We start from the raw sequence: 16,112 nt of genomic DNA on the forward strand, positions 1-16,112 counted from the left end.
TTATTTTTTATTGGCATGTTAAATCAGAGTTTTACTAAAATGATCAAATAAAAAAAAACGTGCATGTTGCTTATATTTAATGAAAAAATCTTTTACAAAATTTTGGTATACCTAAAATTGATTTAATTAAAATAATTTCAATTAAAAAGTAATATCTTAAATGCGTCCCTTACACAATAATTTCTGTATAAAATAAAAAAATTAATACAATATGTAAAACAACGGTAATTGTTTAAGATCACTTTCTAAGACATAAAAATAATAACAACTTCATGATTAGTCTAGCTAATAAGATAATTTTCGATTTCGTGAAATTGACGGAATGTTGAGTAATTCGAATGATAGCAATCGAGATTCAAAAAATATCAATTTGTCACCAAGCATGCGATATCGTTTATTGATACATTAACTAACCGATTTTTTTTCATTTTTATTCCATTCTTAGATCTTTTCTTTTCTTTATTTTATTTCAAATTTGAATTGAGCTGAGTTGTTCATTGATGATTTTATTAAAATAAAAGTATATAGATTGTTTGTAATAAAGTTCAGCCTCTCAAAATAACATAAAGATATGAATTTATATCCTAAAGTGGCCAATAAACAGATTAATAAAAAGTTAAAGGTTCATAAGCTTCCATACATTGTCCAAAGAACTATAAATGTAAGTGATATATAAAAACTCGTAAATAAGGTTAATTAAATTTAGCCAGTACGTGAATTTATTATCTATAAATATAACAATGCCAAACAAAACATTAATTCAGCTCATTTTCAACAATGTTTTATAAGTATTTAGATTTATAGTATACCCGTGCAAAGTTCTGTCAGCACTGTATGCTTTATATAAAATAGTAATACACATTTTAAGAAGTGTTTCAAATTTTATTATCTATTCTCCTAAATATATTATAGTAAATAAAAATGTAAAAATAAAATGTTTAATCACCTAAACATAATCTTAATAGCACATCTCATATCGCTAACATAATTAAAAATATTAAAGAAACATTATCATATTATTTGATACGTTAAGTTGGTCGCCAGTAGTAGCATTGATAAGGGAAAAATATCTTACAACTACTACAGCTGCCTAGTAGATATTGTTACGATGCATTTATAGTAATCAAAGTTAAGAAAAATTTAAATCAGTTTTCATTTTCCACAAACTTTATGATTTGAATATGTCAATAAAACAAAAGAGCCGAATTTGATCAAATGATAAAGCAATAATTAGTAAAGAATATACAACATGTATTAACTAGAATGAGAAGGTAATTTTTACATAGTTTGTGTTATTGAAAATAAAATGTATAAAATTAGAATTAGCAAGTTCGTAAAACAATAATAATGTCAATTTTTAAATCATTTGGTCAATGATTTATTAAGATATTGTATACTAAAGTTAATGTTCCACTGCATTTTAATATAGATAATTTTCTTATTGCTTTAAATCATTTGTATCTTGTTGATATCATTTTTCATCTCACTGGTTATAGGTTCTCGAAAATAATTCCTAGTAGTCTCCAATTATTATTTTAGCTTTGTTTTCTATTTAAAAACTTTTACTCTATTCTATTCATTAAATTTAACTTAAATTTTCATATTTATAATTAATTTTCAGATAGTTTCAAATGAATTGTGTTTTGCCAAAAGGGCTTCTACAATAACTCAACACTGTATTAATATTCATTTAAAATAGTTTTTAAGTGCTTAATTTATTTATATTACCTTGTTTTTTATTAAGTATTCAAGTTGCAGTTTCATTAACAAGTCTTTTAAATTACACGAATTTTATCTTGCAATGCTGAGTCCTGCTCTGATGTTTATTGTTAAGTGAAATTATAGATTGAATAACTGCAAATGTCATTGTTTTTTTGCCAAAATTTCATAGAGGATTTTTTGGGCTCTAGCCTGCAACTTGTAATATCTTATAAAATAATAATAATATAAATATGCAATTATGATTTTAAGACAAAAATTACTTCTGAAATATCTGTATACAAAGTATTAATTTTCTATATTATTCATAAATAGCTCGTAGCTTTTATTACTATTAGATACCTCGGTTAATTGGTTCGTTGCAATAATGCAATACCAACTATTAACTGTTGTAGTCCGAGCCAGCCCGTGACGTCTATCGAAACGACACTTCTACGAGGATGTAAACACCATTCTTACACATAACCATACAAAGTGGCAAACATAATATTATCTCCGCTCAGTTGGATCGATCATGCTCCAAATCAACTCAATAAAATCTAATATGGAGTTACAGGGGTCACTATGTGGTGATCACTATTCAAAGTTGGAATTGAACATATTAATGTTAAGGTCCTCGAAAGTAGCAGCACCGCCCTGGTCCAAAATTTGCAACATGTCGGAGAGCTCATGCGGCGCGTGACCGCCTTCTGCGACCGCGCCCGTTGCCGCTCCCGCACCGCCCTGCCATGACCACATGCCTGTCGCGACACGGAAATAATTAGTTAATAGGCTATGTAAAATTGCCATAACTTTAATTAGTAGAGTTGATCTAATTCCACATTCATAAAAGAACAATAATAATTCATAGCTACAGATTTATAAGTTACCGTGAGTAGGATGCGTAGGGTGTGGCGGGTGGTGATTATGGTGGTAATGCGCGGGCGGCAGGTAGGCGGGTGCGGGTGGCGAGCGCGTCGGACTGCCCGCACCTGTTCCCGCACCCGCCTCGCCACTGTAAGCGTACGTCTCGCCAGTCGCGCCCCCTGCACCGCCAGCCGTGCCTGCCCCGGCACTCTGTAAAACCCGAATTTCATCAAAGATAATCAACAAAATTCACAAGCATGAGAAAGAAAAATAAAAAGTTTACTTCCTTTTTTTCTTATGCATTACGGTATATCCGTAGTATATACCGTAAGTAGGTAGTAGGTAGTATTTTTGGTAAAAAAAGAGCGCCTGCTCTAAGTGAACCCCAAAGCCGAAATGCTCTAATGGTAAAGAGTGGAATATAAAACTAACTGGGCGGAGGGTGGTCCAAGTTGTGTGCGGGGGCGTGTTAGCGGGGCGGTGCGGCGAATAGTCCGGCGCGTAGTGTGGCGCGTGCGGCGCATGCGCGGCGTAAGGAGTGCCGCCAGCCCCGGCGCCCGCGCCTCCCTCGTCCGGCGACCGCGCGCCCACGGCTCCTACCGATACGTAAGCATTAGAAATTGATAGATCATAAATAAATATTAAAATAAATAGATTTTCGTAATATACTTTTATATGTGACTACTTTCAAATATAGAAAAGCTTTTTTGTTTTCTTCTTATTCACACAAAACTTGAAAAATCTGATACTGATTGTTTCAAATACACATAACTTTACTATACTATGTTGATATTATCTATATAGGCAAAATATATTTAAGTATATTTTTGGTTATGTGAAAGAAAACATCGTGAGGAAACCTGCAAGCAAAACAAGCGTGGTGGAATATGCTCCAAACCTTCTCCTCAAAGGGAGAGGAGGCCTTTATCCCAGCAGTGGGACATTTACGGGCTGCTAATGATTAGCATTAGCTAATTTGGTTATGCTGTAAATATGTGGACATTAAGATATTTTAAGACTATATTAATTTCATTTTAATTTCTTTTTTTCCAAAAAGTTACTCCAATTCCATCAAACAAACCTGGAGGTGGGTGATGTTGTTGATGTATGGTGGGAGGAGGCGCTTGGTACACATCACGTTGACGTAGATGATAATCATAATTCTCTTCCGCTACGGGCTCCCCAGTGGTGCTTCCTAATGAACGACTGTAAAAACAGTTAAGATTTTTTGGGTATATTAGCATGTTGTTTGACAATAATATATTAAAAAGAAAACGAAAATAAAACTTACTTTGCTAGGGTATTCGTGCACACAATATATTCCACATCATCATTGTAAGGATTCAAGAACGCAAATGCTGATGTTCTTAACCAAATCCATTCTCTGCTTTTAGTGCGGAACCGATACATTAGTGAAATTATTTGCCCCTTCAACTTTAGAACTGAAAAATAAATGAATAGATAACAATTGTTAATCCATTGTTTGTAGTTTTTTAATTTAACCATTTTTTTATGAACATTGATTTTAGAGTGAGATAAAGCGTCGTACCTTGGTCGAAGTTATCCCGCATGTGCTGCTGGTCCTCCGGGTGGTAGAACTCGTAGCAGAGCTTGCCCAGCAGGTCGGCGGGCGCATAGCCCAGCACCTGCGCGGCGCGCTGGTCCGCGAACGTGAAGCGGCCGTCCACCGAGTGCCGCGACACGAACTCTACGCCGCCGCTGCACAGGCTGCCCTCCGTGCTGTTCGGCGTCGACGTCACCTGACCACGCCATTTTTCTTACAATACGTTTTTTTTATGACATCTCGCCGTGACTGTTACTTCTACGAGTAATACTTCGTACGAATACAAGTCAACACCAGTAAATGTAATGTAAACCATTAAAATATTGAGCAATTTGGACAATATAATGTTTTAATAGTTTGAGCTTGTTTACGGCAGAATCGGTAAAATTATATATAATGGGAGACATGTTAATACCAAAAATGTAATTAATTCTAACGAAGATTGAAACATTACCTGCAATCTGCCGATAGCGACGAGGCAACAGTGGGAAGCGTGAAGCTCATCTTCGACCGGGCGGTCCATCTGCATACCTGGAAACAGATCTGATTTCCCAAAACACATAAAATTATGTATTTCAGAACGAGAAAAAATTTCTAAATTTTTCCCCACTCTACATCGATGTCAACTACGATCGTTCATAAATACCTTTTTCATATTTCTACTCGTTCTAGCGAATTAGCATACGAACCTGTAGGAGGCCAATTCTTAATATAACCGGTGCAGTGCACGACGGCGTAGTTGTGTCCGTCGTGCGACGGGCCCAGCGAGTTGCGCGCGCGCAGGCGGCCCAGGTGCGCGCTCTCCGCCGTGCCGCCCACGCGCATGCGGCAGATGAACCCGCGCCGCGACCCCATCACCTGGCGCATGGACGCTGCGGACCAGATATTCGATAGCTCAGACTCAACTTAAGAAGGATGGCTGCGAGTAGTGAATTTTAACATTGAAAGGGCTTTAGATATTTTTCGTATTGCTTGCCGCGAATGAACCTACGAGAGGTTCGAGAGTTATGCATCTACTCAATAAAACACAGTGTAATATTTTAACCTAGAACAAATGATGTCAGTTTTATATACTATAGTTTCGCTAGTTTCTAAATTTAGTTCTTACATATAGCATATTCTATAAAAATACTAAGCTGACTGACTAAGTAAATAGAATAGAGCTACCGCATCGACCAAAGAAGTTATTTCTAAGAGCTCTCAACAATACCGTAAACACTTAATGCTTCTACAATTCAGGGCAGCGAGATCACGAGATGGATCTCCGGGTAAAAGCGTTCCCAATGATTGTTGTTGTCAAGTAGTTAGCCGCCATAAAAGCTTCGCAGTATCAAGTTGTCAACACACTGCGCCGACCGAAGAAATATTGGATAAGTGTAAGCAAACGATGATGTTACTCAAACATTTTCTTACATTGATGACCTTCTTTCTTGACAGTTCCCGTTTTAAGATCCAAAATACGACCCGTATTTTGTGGTTCTTGTGTGCTTAACTGTTCCCGAACTTTTTCCACGTCATCCGGGTGAACTTGATCATAAAAACACGAAGAGTACCACTCTCCCTAAAATCACATTAATTTCTGTTAAAATAATTGTAATAAAACAAAAAATCATACTTTGTTAAGAAAACTATCACAAACATCCTACCTGAGAATAGTTAAGTACTGGTGCTATACTATCACTAACGTAAATAATACGACCGGTATCACAACTGACAACAAATAAAAATCCATCGGCAGCTTCTAGAATTAAGTGCTTTAATTCTTGATCAGTTAAAAAAGACGGTTTATATGTACCATCAGTCGATGTGTTTCCAGTACCTGCAATTTGAACGATAAAAATATAAATAGTATATATATAGGAGATAATATTATTGTAGTTTGTTCGCCTAGTAGTCAAAATCGATGCTCTAAACTGGTCTGATCTGGTTTGTTGTATACTCAGATTTTTTCTATATATATATATATATAGATAGATAGATAGATATATACTATAAGTCAGATATGAATTGTTTCTCTAAAGTGTGTTAGTATCGCTTACCTCTCAACGCTTTCATATGCGCTACGGCCATTCGGAGTATGGTAAGTTTGTCTGGTTTCCGCGCGAGAGCGGAACATGTTGGAACCATGTCAGATAGTTCCGTGATATATGCTGTCATCTTGTTTCTTCTACGACGTTCAATTTCACAATGATTCTCGCGGCTATATTTATAAATTAATTGAGTTTAACATATTAATAAGTAATTAACAAAGAAATACTTCTTACAATATCCTTAATATTACTTAAATGGAACGATAACAATTGAATTAAGTAAATTATCTCATTAAATTTCATAATAAAAAATGTAAGTTACTCGTCAAAAACAAAACTTATGGTAGACCATGGGTTACCAGATTATGTGCGATTTCATACTATATTATATAGAATTTCTGAAGTTAAGGTGATAAAACCACTGTTACCAATATTGTTCAGTAAAGGTCGTAATATTAACATATCTTGTCGAGGATCTTAATTTTTTTAATAAATAAACATTAAGGTAGAGGTGTTACGTGATAGGTCACGTTTTCAATCACAATAAGCATCTCAGAGAATTGATGTCATTGCTAAGAGAATGATAGGTACCAAACGATAATTGGAAATCGGTAGGCTATTGTTAGTGGGACTAATGTGAGAAAATGTTAACTTTATTTACATTCGCATATTAAGTTCGTTTACATCTCGTACTACGATTTTAAAGCATTATAAATAACATTCATTACTTAGTTTTGGATTTTGAGGAGTTTCTTATTATTGTTTAGAAATATCTTAAAGACATGTTGGATACTTATTTTATAGACATTACTTCGAAATTAACAAAATTTACCTACAAATATCATCAAATGGATTTTTTTTATATGCTTTAAATCCATCCATCAGATAAAAATATAAAACGAAATAATTTTATGAAATAAATAACTACTGAAATAGGCATATAGACTTTTTACAATAAAGAACTAAAATAAAAACATTGAAAATCATAGTGATACTATTTCATTGTAATCCCACAAACATAAACACCACATGAAAAGAAAAGAACATTGTTGTCATAGTTTTCCATATTTCTAAATAATGTTATGGCATATTTTTTTAATTGTATAGCTCGTTTTCTGTGTATAAGAAATGTCTGAATAATAGTAGCTTAGTATTTTAAATGTTTGCTTATTTATGTGTTTAAAGTATGACTAGCGACCAGCAGTCACTATGTAATCAAGAACTATTCTGAAAACTTTTAAAAATAAATTAACTATCACTTGGTACCAATGAAACCTTCAAATGGTGAAACTAAATTTAACATACAATAATAATTGTCTCATATAAATATGGTGGAGAAAATAAAATCCGTATTTTTTTTAATATTATAAGAAATGGAAAATATCCTCGCTTATCCAGAGCTCGTTTTGAAAATGCTTACAGAAAAAAACTTGCCACAACTATTTGTCATTTAAATTTATTTTCATTACCTAGCAAATCTCTCTTTATCTTGAATATTATCCTCCTCCATCCTTGTGTATTTCCCACCACTTGCGTCGTCTTCATCGGATCTAATACAAAAAGATCAATGTAGAACTATAAAAGTAATAAGATATTTAACTGAGTAGTGCTTACTCCTTACCCAATACTACCAGCCCGACGCTTTTGTATGTCCTTGGTTGGGTCAGCCCCTACAAAAATGGTATTTCAGCATAAAAACAAGAGAAAAAAAAATCGTTTAACCTATTTGCATAGTAAAAAAAACAAGCTGCTAGTTCATTGATTTGTAAACAGTGGTAAACTTTGATAATCAGTTTTTATTTCATTTTAATTAGTATGTATTTAAGTGTACAATATATTTTTTGCTATAAAAGATGGACAAAAATTTTTTTTAATGAATGATGGTACATGGTAACTTAGTATTTTTTTAATCTAAATTTAAAAATATAATAATTAATAGATAATTTAATTAATTATAAAAGCTTCTTAAAGTCTTGATGTAGAAGCTATCTTTTTTTACGTTTTCAATAAATTTATACAATACACACATCTGACATTCCCAAAAATATAATAAGGTAAATATTTTTGTTCTATTCGTAAATTATTGTTGTTCACTTCTTGAAAGAGTTATAGTTTAAAAAGAGTACTGAAATATAGGCCTGTAGACTTGAATAAAAATATTGCTATAATAGATTTAAAAAATCTTACGTTTTTCGTATATCGATGAGAACCATTATTTTAAATTATAATTTTTAACCAATTTTGCTAACAACGCGTCACGCGGAGCAACGCAAGAGCAACGTCAATAGAAAATAGGTCGGTTATTGCACACGTATAAATCACACTGACAAACCTTTTATATGAAAAAAATAATTAAATACAACAATCATGGTATTGTTATTAATTTATATAATAAAACTTTTAATTTTGAGAACAAATAATCTGCAACAAGTACAACATCACCAACCGGGGATAGTGGGAGCCACGGCAGACATCTGTCAATAAACTCATCAGTCCACGATTTTTTACCCTATTATAAAATGAAATTTAACACTAATTACCAAGTAAGGGCAATATTAGTACTATTAACACACAATGTATGTTTATAGTAATTTTTCAACACAACACAAACGCCATTTTTCATTAATAGATGACATGACAGTACCTTGCCAACCACAGAATCTAAAAAATTGCCAGTCGTAGGGATACAATTTGTTTACTTGCCAAACCTAAAAATGCAAGAATTTTAAATATAATAAATAGAAATATCTACAGCGATGAAAAAATAATATTGTATTACACTAATTTATGCATATTTATAAATATGCACAAATACTTCGATTATAGTGTTTCGGCTCATTGTTACCAGCCTTTTTTCATTCATTTTTAGTATAACACAAAAGCTATCAAATTAGGTTAGTATGAAAATCGGAAAAAGAACACGAATAGTGGATTTATAATTGTGAATTAAATAAATTTAAGGCACAATTTGCTCGAGGCTAATGAATTATTTGTATCTTCATGTCATATGCAGTCATACAAATGATTTTAAAATTGTAAAGTTTGTTTTAAAACGGCCTATACGTTCTTTTTTATGACAGGTAATATTTCTTACTGGTTATTTTGTTCTTTTGGGTTTTTAAATTTTTGACAATTTACATCGTTGAATAATTAAATTACATAATCAGGACTACATTCTATGATTTCAAAATTATGATAAAATCACTTAAATTTTATAACTAATATTAAAAATAAAATATGGATAGAGAATTTGATGGGCTATCAGATACAGGTACAAATTGCAACATAGCAACAAATTCAGATACCTTATCAGAAAATCAAGCAAAGTTAGATACTTTAGAGAAAAAGGCAGTTCATCTAAGGTAGCACCATTTTAAATATCTTTGTTTCCGAAAAAGAGATTAACATTAAAAAAAATACTTTTTAAAGACTAGTACTCGAAAAGGACTTTAAGGCAGCGGATGTAAAATGGAGTTTATTTGTAGCTGCAGCCTTTAGCTTCAGATATGAAAGTTGCCTAAGACCGTTCCCGCCTGTTTTTATTAAAAATGGAATTAAGGACATGGATGAATTGGTATTTATTGTGAAATCTCTTGTGTTATAGATAAATAAATTGAAGTTTTATTATTACCACAGATGTAAGATTCCTAATAAAAATAATTTAAAGTACTTTTAAAAAAAAAAACTTTTTCAGCTTAGCGTTATAACAGATGTGCCAGCTTTGGATTTGGTTTTACAACAGTTAGACAATCTTGATAACTTGGCCAATATAAGTGACATTCTTGATTTGCTGTTTTATGTACTTGTAAGATTAAAAGAACCATGCTTAAAAACTGTACCACCGGAAGCGGTACGTCAATTTTGCATACCTAGTTCAATTAAGTATTATTTATACAGTCAGTTACGTCGAATCAAAAGTCGATGTTTTGAAATTTGTTTCTTTGTTTCCTTCCTTAATTTTCTTCAAGTAGATATCACATACTTCACCGTTGTTTGGCTTGCATTTTTAATATAATTGTACACAATAAAAATACTTAAATGCTGGTTTTTTATTCTAACAGCATGAAGCAATATTAATGAATACGAACTCCTTGTTGCCGGCGCCAAAACCTCAATATATTTTTCAATGTGTTAGTTCAAATAATTCGAATTCCGAGTTAAAATGGAAAGAGTTATCAAAAGATCATAAAGTATTTTATGCTTACTACGGAAATCGTTTGGAAAACTTTTTTACGATATTGAACTTTGGACTACAACAACACTTAAACAAGGTATGTCTATTACTATTAAACGTTCAATATATCGGTTAATGCAACCGCAGTAACCGATATATTGTACGTTTTCAGAATATTGCAGACAGAACAAAAAGTCTTAGGTGCCTTTTACTATATCGTGTTTCATCTTTTGACGAATCCTTATTTATTTCTTTTAGACAACATTAATGGGAAGTGGCGTGTATTTAACTCCGGAGTTGAGTATAAGTTTGCCGTATAGCCACGTAGGTTTTGGCTGGGGGGCTAGTTGTCTCGGTGGTCATCTGTCATGTGTAGCAATGTGCGAAGTTATCGACGCTCCTGAGGGAATAAATTACCAGAAGCCTGTTTCAAATGAAGGTGAAGGTTGTTATCATTATATATATACAGTGGAATCCTGGGTTAGAATAACATTCTCCATGTCTTTCCGTGGCTGATTATCGAGATATGCATCGGTTTCCCCTTCGTAATACACCTAAACCGTTACTGCGCTCGGAAACACGCCTACCCAGCGCTGCGACTATGGTTAATATCCTCTATGACAGGTGTGCATAAAAATATGTCAATATCCGGCGGGTTGCAAATCCCGGTCACGGTAACAAGAATCAACTGGCTACGTTTGGTTGTGTGGGTATACTCGACGACTACATCTTTGAACTTAAAAGCTGGTGTTCTAGCCTCATCCAGCATAGATATTGTCGAACTAACAGTAGAGTTAAGACATATTAAGTGACGTAAACTACAGTTATCGGAAGTTCAAAAACAGGGGATGCGGTCGGGTGTCACTGCCTCATTAGTCTGGTGGCTGGATATAAGGCCGCAGATCCCAAGATCCAGAGTTCAAAATTTATAGGTATTATTTACGGTGGAAGAATTCACAGTAGCAGCCCGGAGTCTGGAAGTTGAATGTTGGAAGTGTGTAATCTGCCTTGGAAAGTATATATCAACTCTTTCGGATGATGATGATCGGTCGGATTTGCTGTCCCATCGAATTATGAAAGTGAGGGAATAGAGAGTGCACCTGCGTTTGCTGGCTGGTCTCCCTAGATATTTGCCGCCTTGACCGAATTAGATGTCAAATGGACATAAAAGTAATCAAAAACGATCAAGTTACTTATTCTACAATATGTCTATAATACGTCCATCTCTCGGATCTTTTTTCAACAATAATCACATTACCCACATTGAAGTGATTAGTGAGTCAAACGGGTTACGTACCATGTCTTATACCTCTCGTACTGTGCTCGGCTCATAAGTCAGCAGAGCTCTGCTCAGTCGGCAAAGGTGCCTCCCTTGCGTTAACGACCCAGACAAAGTTCGCCCTATCTTTTTAGCACCGGGTGTGGGGCAGTCTATTTCTCCTAACTCGACCTGAGTACGCTGTTAGTAGCGCATTGATATAAAAATTATGAAAAAATTATAATTTCTTTTTCTTTCTACTGAAGTTTACCATTGTCCATTAGTCGTCTATTTTTGTATGTCGTGTTCTGTCTTCCTATTCTTTATGCTAAATCAAATCAGGATTATTAGTAAGGCTATTTAAGATTTAGAAGTATGATAAAGCTTGACAGGTTAGTTAAAGATCAATAAGATTCGATAAATGTGAAGCTTGCACTGTTGTCGAATAGCGTTGATATTTTTGTAATATAATTTAAATTAAACTCTTTTTACTATTTTGATAGGTGATAGTGCATATGAAGAAGAAAAAAATAAAATGATCGTCGACCAAAATCTTGGATCTCGACTCGTACACTATGTTGTTACCAATTGTGATTTAATAAAAGTTCGCTACTTATTGGTGTACGCCAAGCAACCTACTTCGATGAGATTTTCTTCAAGCAGCTCAAATAGGGATGGTATGAAATAATTATAATCAAATTCATTTTCTACATAAAAATAAAATGGATATCTGAATAAAACTGGCAAGAAACAAAATGAAAAGGTGATAGAGACTGGTTAAGGATACAAGTTTTATTTTTTTTGAGACTATAGTAAAAAAATGGCTTTGTGATTGTGTTGTGAAGGAATATAAAATCAGGGCCGGATCTACCATATGACTTCAGCCCAGGGCCCCGTGGATTCAAGGGGGCCCCAGCTAAGTCAAGTCAAAGTCAAAAATAGACGGTAACGCGAAATAATCCATAACTTTATTAAATTAAACAGATCGTATGGTTTGCAGCCCTGCGAGTCATTAAAGTAATTAGAGTAATTAAAGTCTACGTTCAGATATGGATTAGGTAGGCCCCTACGTAGTAGTAGCCCAGGGCCCCCATAAACTACGGTCCGGCTCTGTATAAAATGTTTGTAATAGATGTTAAAAGTTGTAGCTATTAATGGAAAAGCTTAGAAGGATGAACGAAAGTGAAATTACAAGAAGAATGTTAGTTTAGGTTAGAATATATTATATAACTATAAATAAAGATAAATATTAAATAAATTATAATAATATTTGTGAGAAAACACTAACTGAAGATATGACTAAAATAGAGATTAATATAAAAGGACACCACTCTACTAAGACCTGTTAATGAATAAGATAAAGCAAGCATGTGATAATGAAATTAAAAGCTTTATTAATATACATAAGTATTGTATTCTTGCAGCGGGTCTACGTCAGTGGTTCGCAAGACATAAGCTGTTTTCTATTCTTCTTGGATACGGTCTAATGCTAGCAACTATTGGTTTTGCAAATAATCAACCTATACAGTACTATTACAAATTTTTACTAAAGAAATTAGATGTGGCAATCAGCAATGCAAAAATGTAAAGTTTAAAAAGTTTTTAGTTTAAAATTTTTAAGTGTGATTTATGTCCAAAATGTTTATAAAATAAAACCTTTAAATATAAGTACATTGAATTTCATTTGAATGACGTATCGTTTCAATTATTATTATTATTATTTTTTATTAAAGCCCTTTTATACCGAATCACCGTACAAATACCAAACAATACAATATTTATTTATTTATTTATTTATAATATGTCACGCAGTTCTCCTCCTCCTCCAGCTCTCTCCATTGAGCTCGATCTTCCGCGACTCTAGTCCAAAATGGTCCCAGGGTTAGGCGGATATCGTTACTCCATCTACTCTTTGGACGCCCTGGTTTTCTGGTGTTCTCTCTAGGATACCAAAGAGTCACCTGTTGGCTCCACTTGTTTAACTTGCAGTGCAACGTGTGTCCTGTCCAGCTCCATTTTAGATGCCCTATGCGAGATATGATATCCGTAACTTAGTCTTTCTACTGATTTCCTCATTTCTGATCCTATCAGTAAGCCTCGTTCCCAATATGCTTCTTTCCATTGCTCTTACGGTTTTGGCTAGTTGTTCTCTATGTTTTTCCGTTAGAGTCCATGTCTCGCAGCCGTACGTCATGCAGGGAAGAACACAAGTGTTGAAAGTCTTTCTCTTGATATGTACACCTATTTCTTTGTTCTTCATGATTTCTTTCAACGACCAGTATTTCTTCCACCCGCTAGCTACTCTTTTGTTTATTTCCTTAGACATGGAGTCCTCCGGAGATATAATTTGTCCTAGGTAAACATATTCTTTCACATACTCGAACTTGGTTCCGTAAACCTCTATGTCGATTTCTATTGAGTTGGTCATTAGCTTTATTTTGTCCGCGTTAATTTCTAAGCCCATTTCTCTGCTTTTTTTCTGCTAGGGCTTTTATCATGTGCTCCAGTTTTTTGGGATCTTCTTCCAGCAGGACAACATCATCGGCAAATCTCAAGTGATTGAGGCGGTTTCTATTGATGTTAATACCGTTACTCTCCCAGTCCAATTTTCTAAATATATGTTCAAGCACAGCATTAAACAGCTTAGGCGACAAAGGGTCTCCTTGTCTTACACCTCTGTTTATTGGAAAGGGTTCTCCTTTTGACTTAACACTGCTTTTGCTTTCTTTGTATATGGACTTGATTAGTTCTATGTAGACCTCTTCCACGCCTTGTTCCTTTAGACTCCGTCAGATAAATGTAAGTTTTAAACTATCAAGTGCTTTGGAGTAGTCTATAAAGCAGATATACAGTGTCTTCTGGTATTCATTGTATTTTTCCAAGACTTGTTTGATTGTGTGGATGTGGTCTGTACTATAGTTCTTTCTAAATCCTGCCTGCTCAATCGGTTGGTTTTCATCTAAGACATTTGTTATCCTTTCTAAAATTATTTTTGCGAAGACTTTGTACACATTTGATATTAGGCTGATTGGTCTATAGTTCCCGATGTCATCTTTATTCCCTTTCTTATGAAGGAGGATGATATGTGATTCATTCCACTGTTGTGGGATGATGCCTGTTGTTATTATGTCATTGAATAGCTTGGATTGGAGCTATTTCTTCTTCGGAGCCTCTGATTAGCTCATTTGTTATATTGTCGGGACCTGGAGCTTTTTCTAGCTTCTGTGACGCTATGGCCTTTTGTATTTCCTGCACTAGTGCAGTAATATAAAAGGCCATACTTGAAAGTATTACTAGTAATGGTGGGGCTGTTGTGTAGCTTGTATGGGGCTCATTTTTGGCATTATTTTCTTGATCTGTGTCATTATTCGAGTAAAGATTCCGATAGAAGTCTGTGGCAAGGATCTGGATTCTTCGGCGATTTGTTACTAGTTTGGCTCTATTGCTTTTTAGTTTTGGTATCCGCTCCTTTCCGTATTCCCTCAATTCCTTGAAAGCTTTTCTTGTTCCACCTGTCTTTTGGATTTTTTCTTCTAGTTTTCTCATCCTCTTTGCTTTCCTGTCCTTTCTTAAATTTACTCGAATCTGTTTGCTTAGGCTAGATTTTATGTTGCGGTTCTCTACAGTTTTTGATTTATCTGTCATTAATGATTTTCTTTCTTCTAGGAGCTCCATTGTGTTTTCACTAAACTCTATACCTTAACTTACATTAACTTTCCTCAATTTTGACAATTGTTTGTTTATGAGGTCGTATTTATCTGTGACGCTTCTTTCCGAGTCTACTATTCCTTTCAGTGTTGTGATGAACGAAGAGTCCATATTTTCTCTATTTTGTTCTAAGGTCATATTATTTTTAATATTATTTCTGCTTTTTTTTGTTGGATACATTTTTAGACGACAGCGTACCATGCGGTGGTCGGTATTAAAATTTAAATTTTGAATAATGTATGTGTCTTGAAAATATTTTGGTTTATTAGTTATTATGAAATCGATTTCATTTTTATGTTTACCATCAGGTGATAACCAGGTCCACTTTGGTTTTGGGGTGTTTTTTGAAGACCGAATTGAGTAATGTTAAGTTGTTTTGTAGTTGAAACTCAGTTAGTCGACGACCATTTTCTCTTTTTTTTCCATGTCCATGTATGCCCATTATCACTTTCACTGTGCAGAGCTAATTCTGTGTGTGCGTATGCTTGTATTATTGTCCATGGTTTTTTGTATCTTGGAATATTGATGTTGAGTATTGCTATCCTGTCTGAAATGCCTATCAATTCTTGTATATATTTTTTCAATGTTTTTTTGATTAAGAAGCCAACTCCATTTATGCCTGCTGTTTCACCTTTCTGGTATAGTATGTAATCGTTTCGTTCTGTTATTTTTTCGTGTGGTTCTCATTTCGCATATGCCCAGGATATCAAATTTTATACTTTGTAACGCCATGTCCAATTCAAGTAAACTTTCTTCTGCTCGCAGAGTTCTTGTGTTCAGTGTTGCAATTCGTTTGTTCCAGTTCGTTTTGCT

General features: G+C 34.1%; 2 protein-coding genes across 8 annotated transcripts; one reads left to right on the plus strand and one right to left on the minus strand.

Annotated features, from left to right (window-relative positions):
* Positions 1 to 60: 60 nt before the first annotated feature.
* Positions 61 to 8,804, minus strand: LOC125076865 (aryl hydrocarbon receptor nuclear translocator homolog). Of its 6 annotated transcripts, none has more exons than XM_047688605.1 (15): positions 8,606 to 8,793; positions 7,781 to 7,829; positions 7,629 to 7,709; positions 6,169 to 6,329; positions 5,776 to 5,948; positions 5,543 to 5,690; positions 4,819 to 5,001; positions 4,584 to 4,672; positions 4,115 to 4,325; positions 3,857 to 4,007; positions 3,647 to 3,771; positions 2,998 to 3,161; positions 2,727 to 2,775; positions 2,589 to 2,656; positions 61 to 2,459 (listed from the first exon to the last, which is right to left on the minus strand). In XM_047688605.1, the coding sequence occupies exons 1-15, from the start codon at positions 8,631 to 8,633 to the stop codon at positions 2,259 to 2,261; spliced, it is 1,881 nt and encodes a 626-aa protein (XP_047544561.1). In that variant the 5' UTR covers positions 8,634 to 8,793; the 3' UTR covers positions 61 to 2,258. The 6 variants fall into 6 exon arrangements, with proteins under 6 accessions (XP_047544561.1, XP_047544569.1, XP_047544577.1 ...); XM_047688613.1 differs by having other exon boundaries at positions 2,723 to 2,775; XM_047688621.1 differs by having other exon boundaries at positions 2,589 to 2,775; positions 8,700 to 8,804.
* A 525-nt stretch (positions 8,805 to 9,329) lies between these two features.
* Positions 9,330 to 13,216, plus strand: LOC125065260 (protein mono-ADP-ribosyltransferase PARP16). 2 transcript variants are annotated; one of them, XM_047672781.1, is made up of 7 exons: positions 9,330 to 9,521; positions 9,589 to 9,733; positions 9,854 to 10,009; positions 10,221 to 10,430; positions 10,592 to 10,778; positions 12,095 to 12,268; positions 13,016 to 13,216. In XM_047672781.1, the coding sequence occupies exons 1-7, from the start codon at positions 9,397 to 9,399 to the stop codon at positions 13,177 to 13,179; spliced, it is 1,161 nt and encodes a 386-aa protein (XP_047528737.1). In that variant the 5' UTR covers positions 9,330 to 9,396; the 3' UTR covers positions 13,180 to 13,216. The 2 variants fall into 2 exon arrangements, with proteins under 2 accessions (XP_047528737.1, XP_047528745.1); XM_047672789.1 differs by having other exon boundaries at positions 10,592 to 10,772.
* Positions 13,217 to 16,112: the final 2,896 nt, after the last annotated feature.

This window comes from Vanessa atalanta, chromosome 1, assembly GCF_905147765.1.
Source record: "Vanessa atalanta chromosome 1, ilVanAtal1.2, whole genome shotgun sequence".
In the NCBI taxonomy this organism is placed as follows: domain Eukaryota; kingdom Metazoa; phylum Arthropoda; class Insecta; order Lepidoptera; family Nymphalidae; genus Vanessa; species Vanessa atalanta.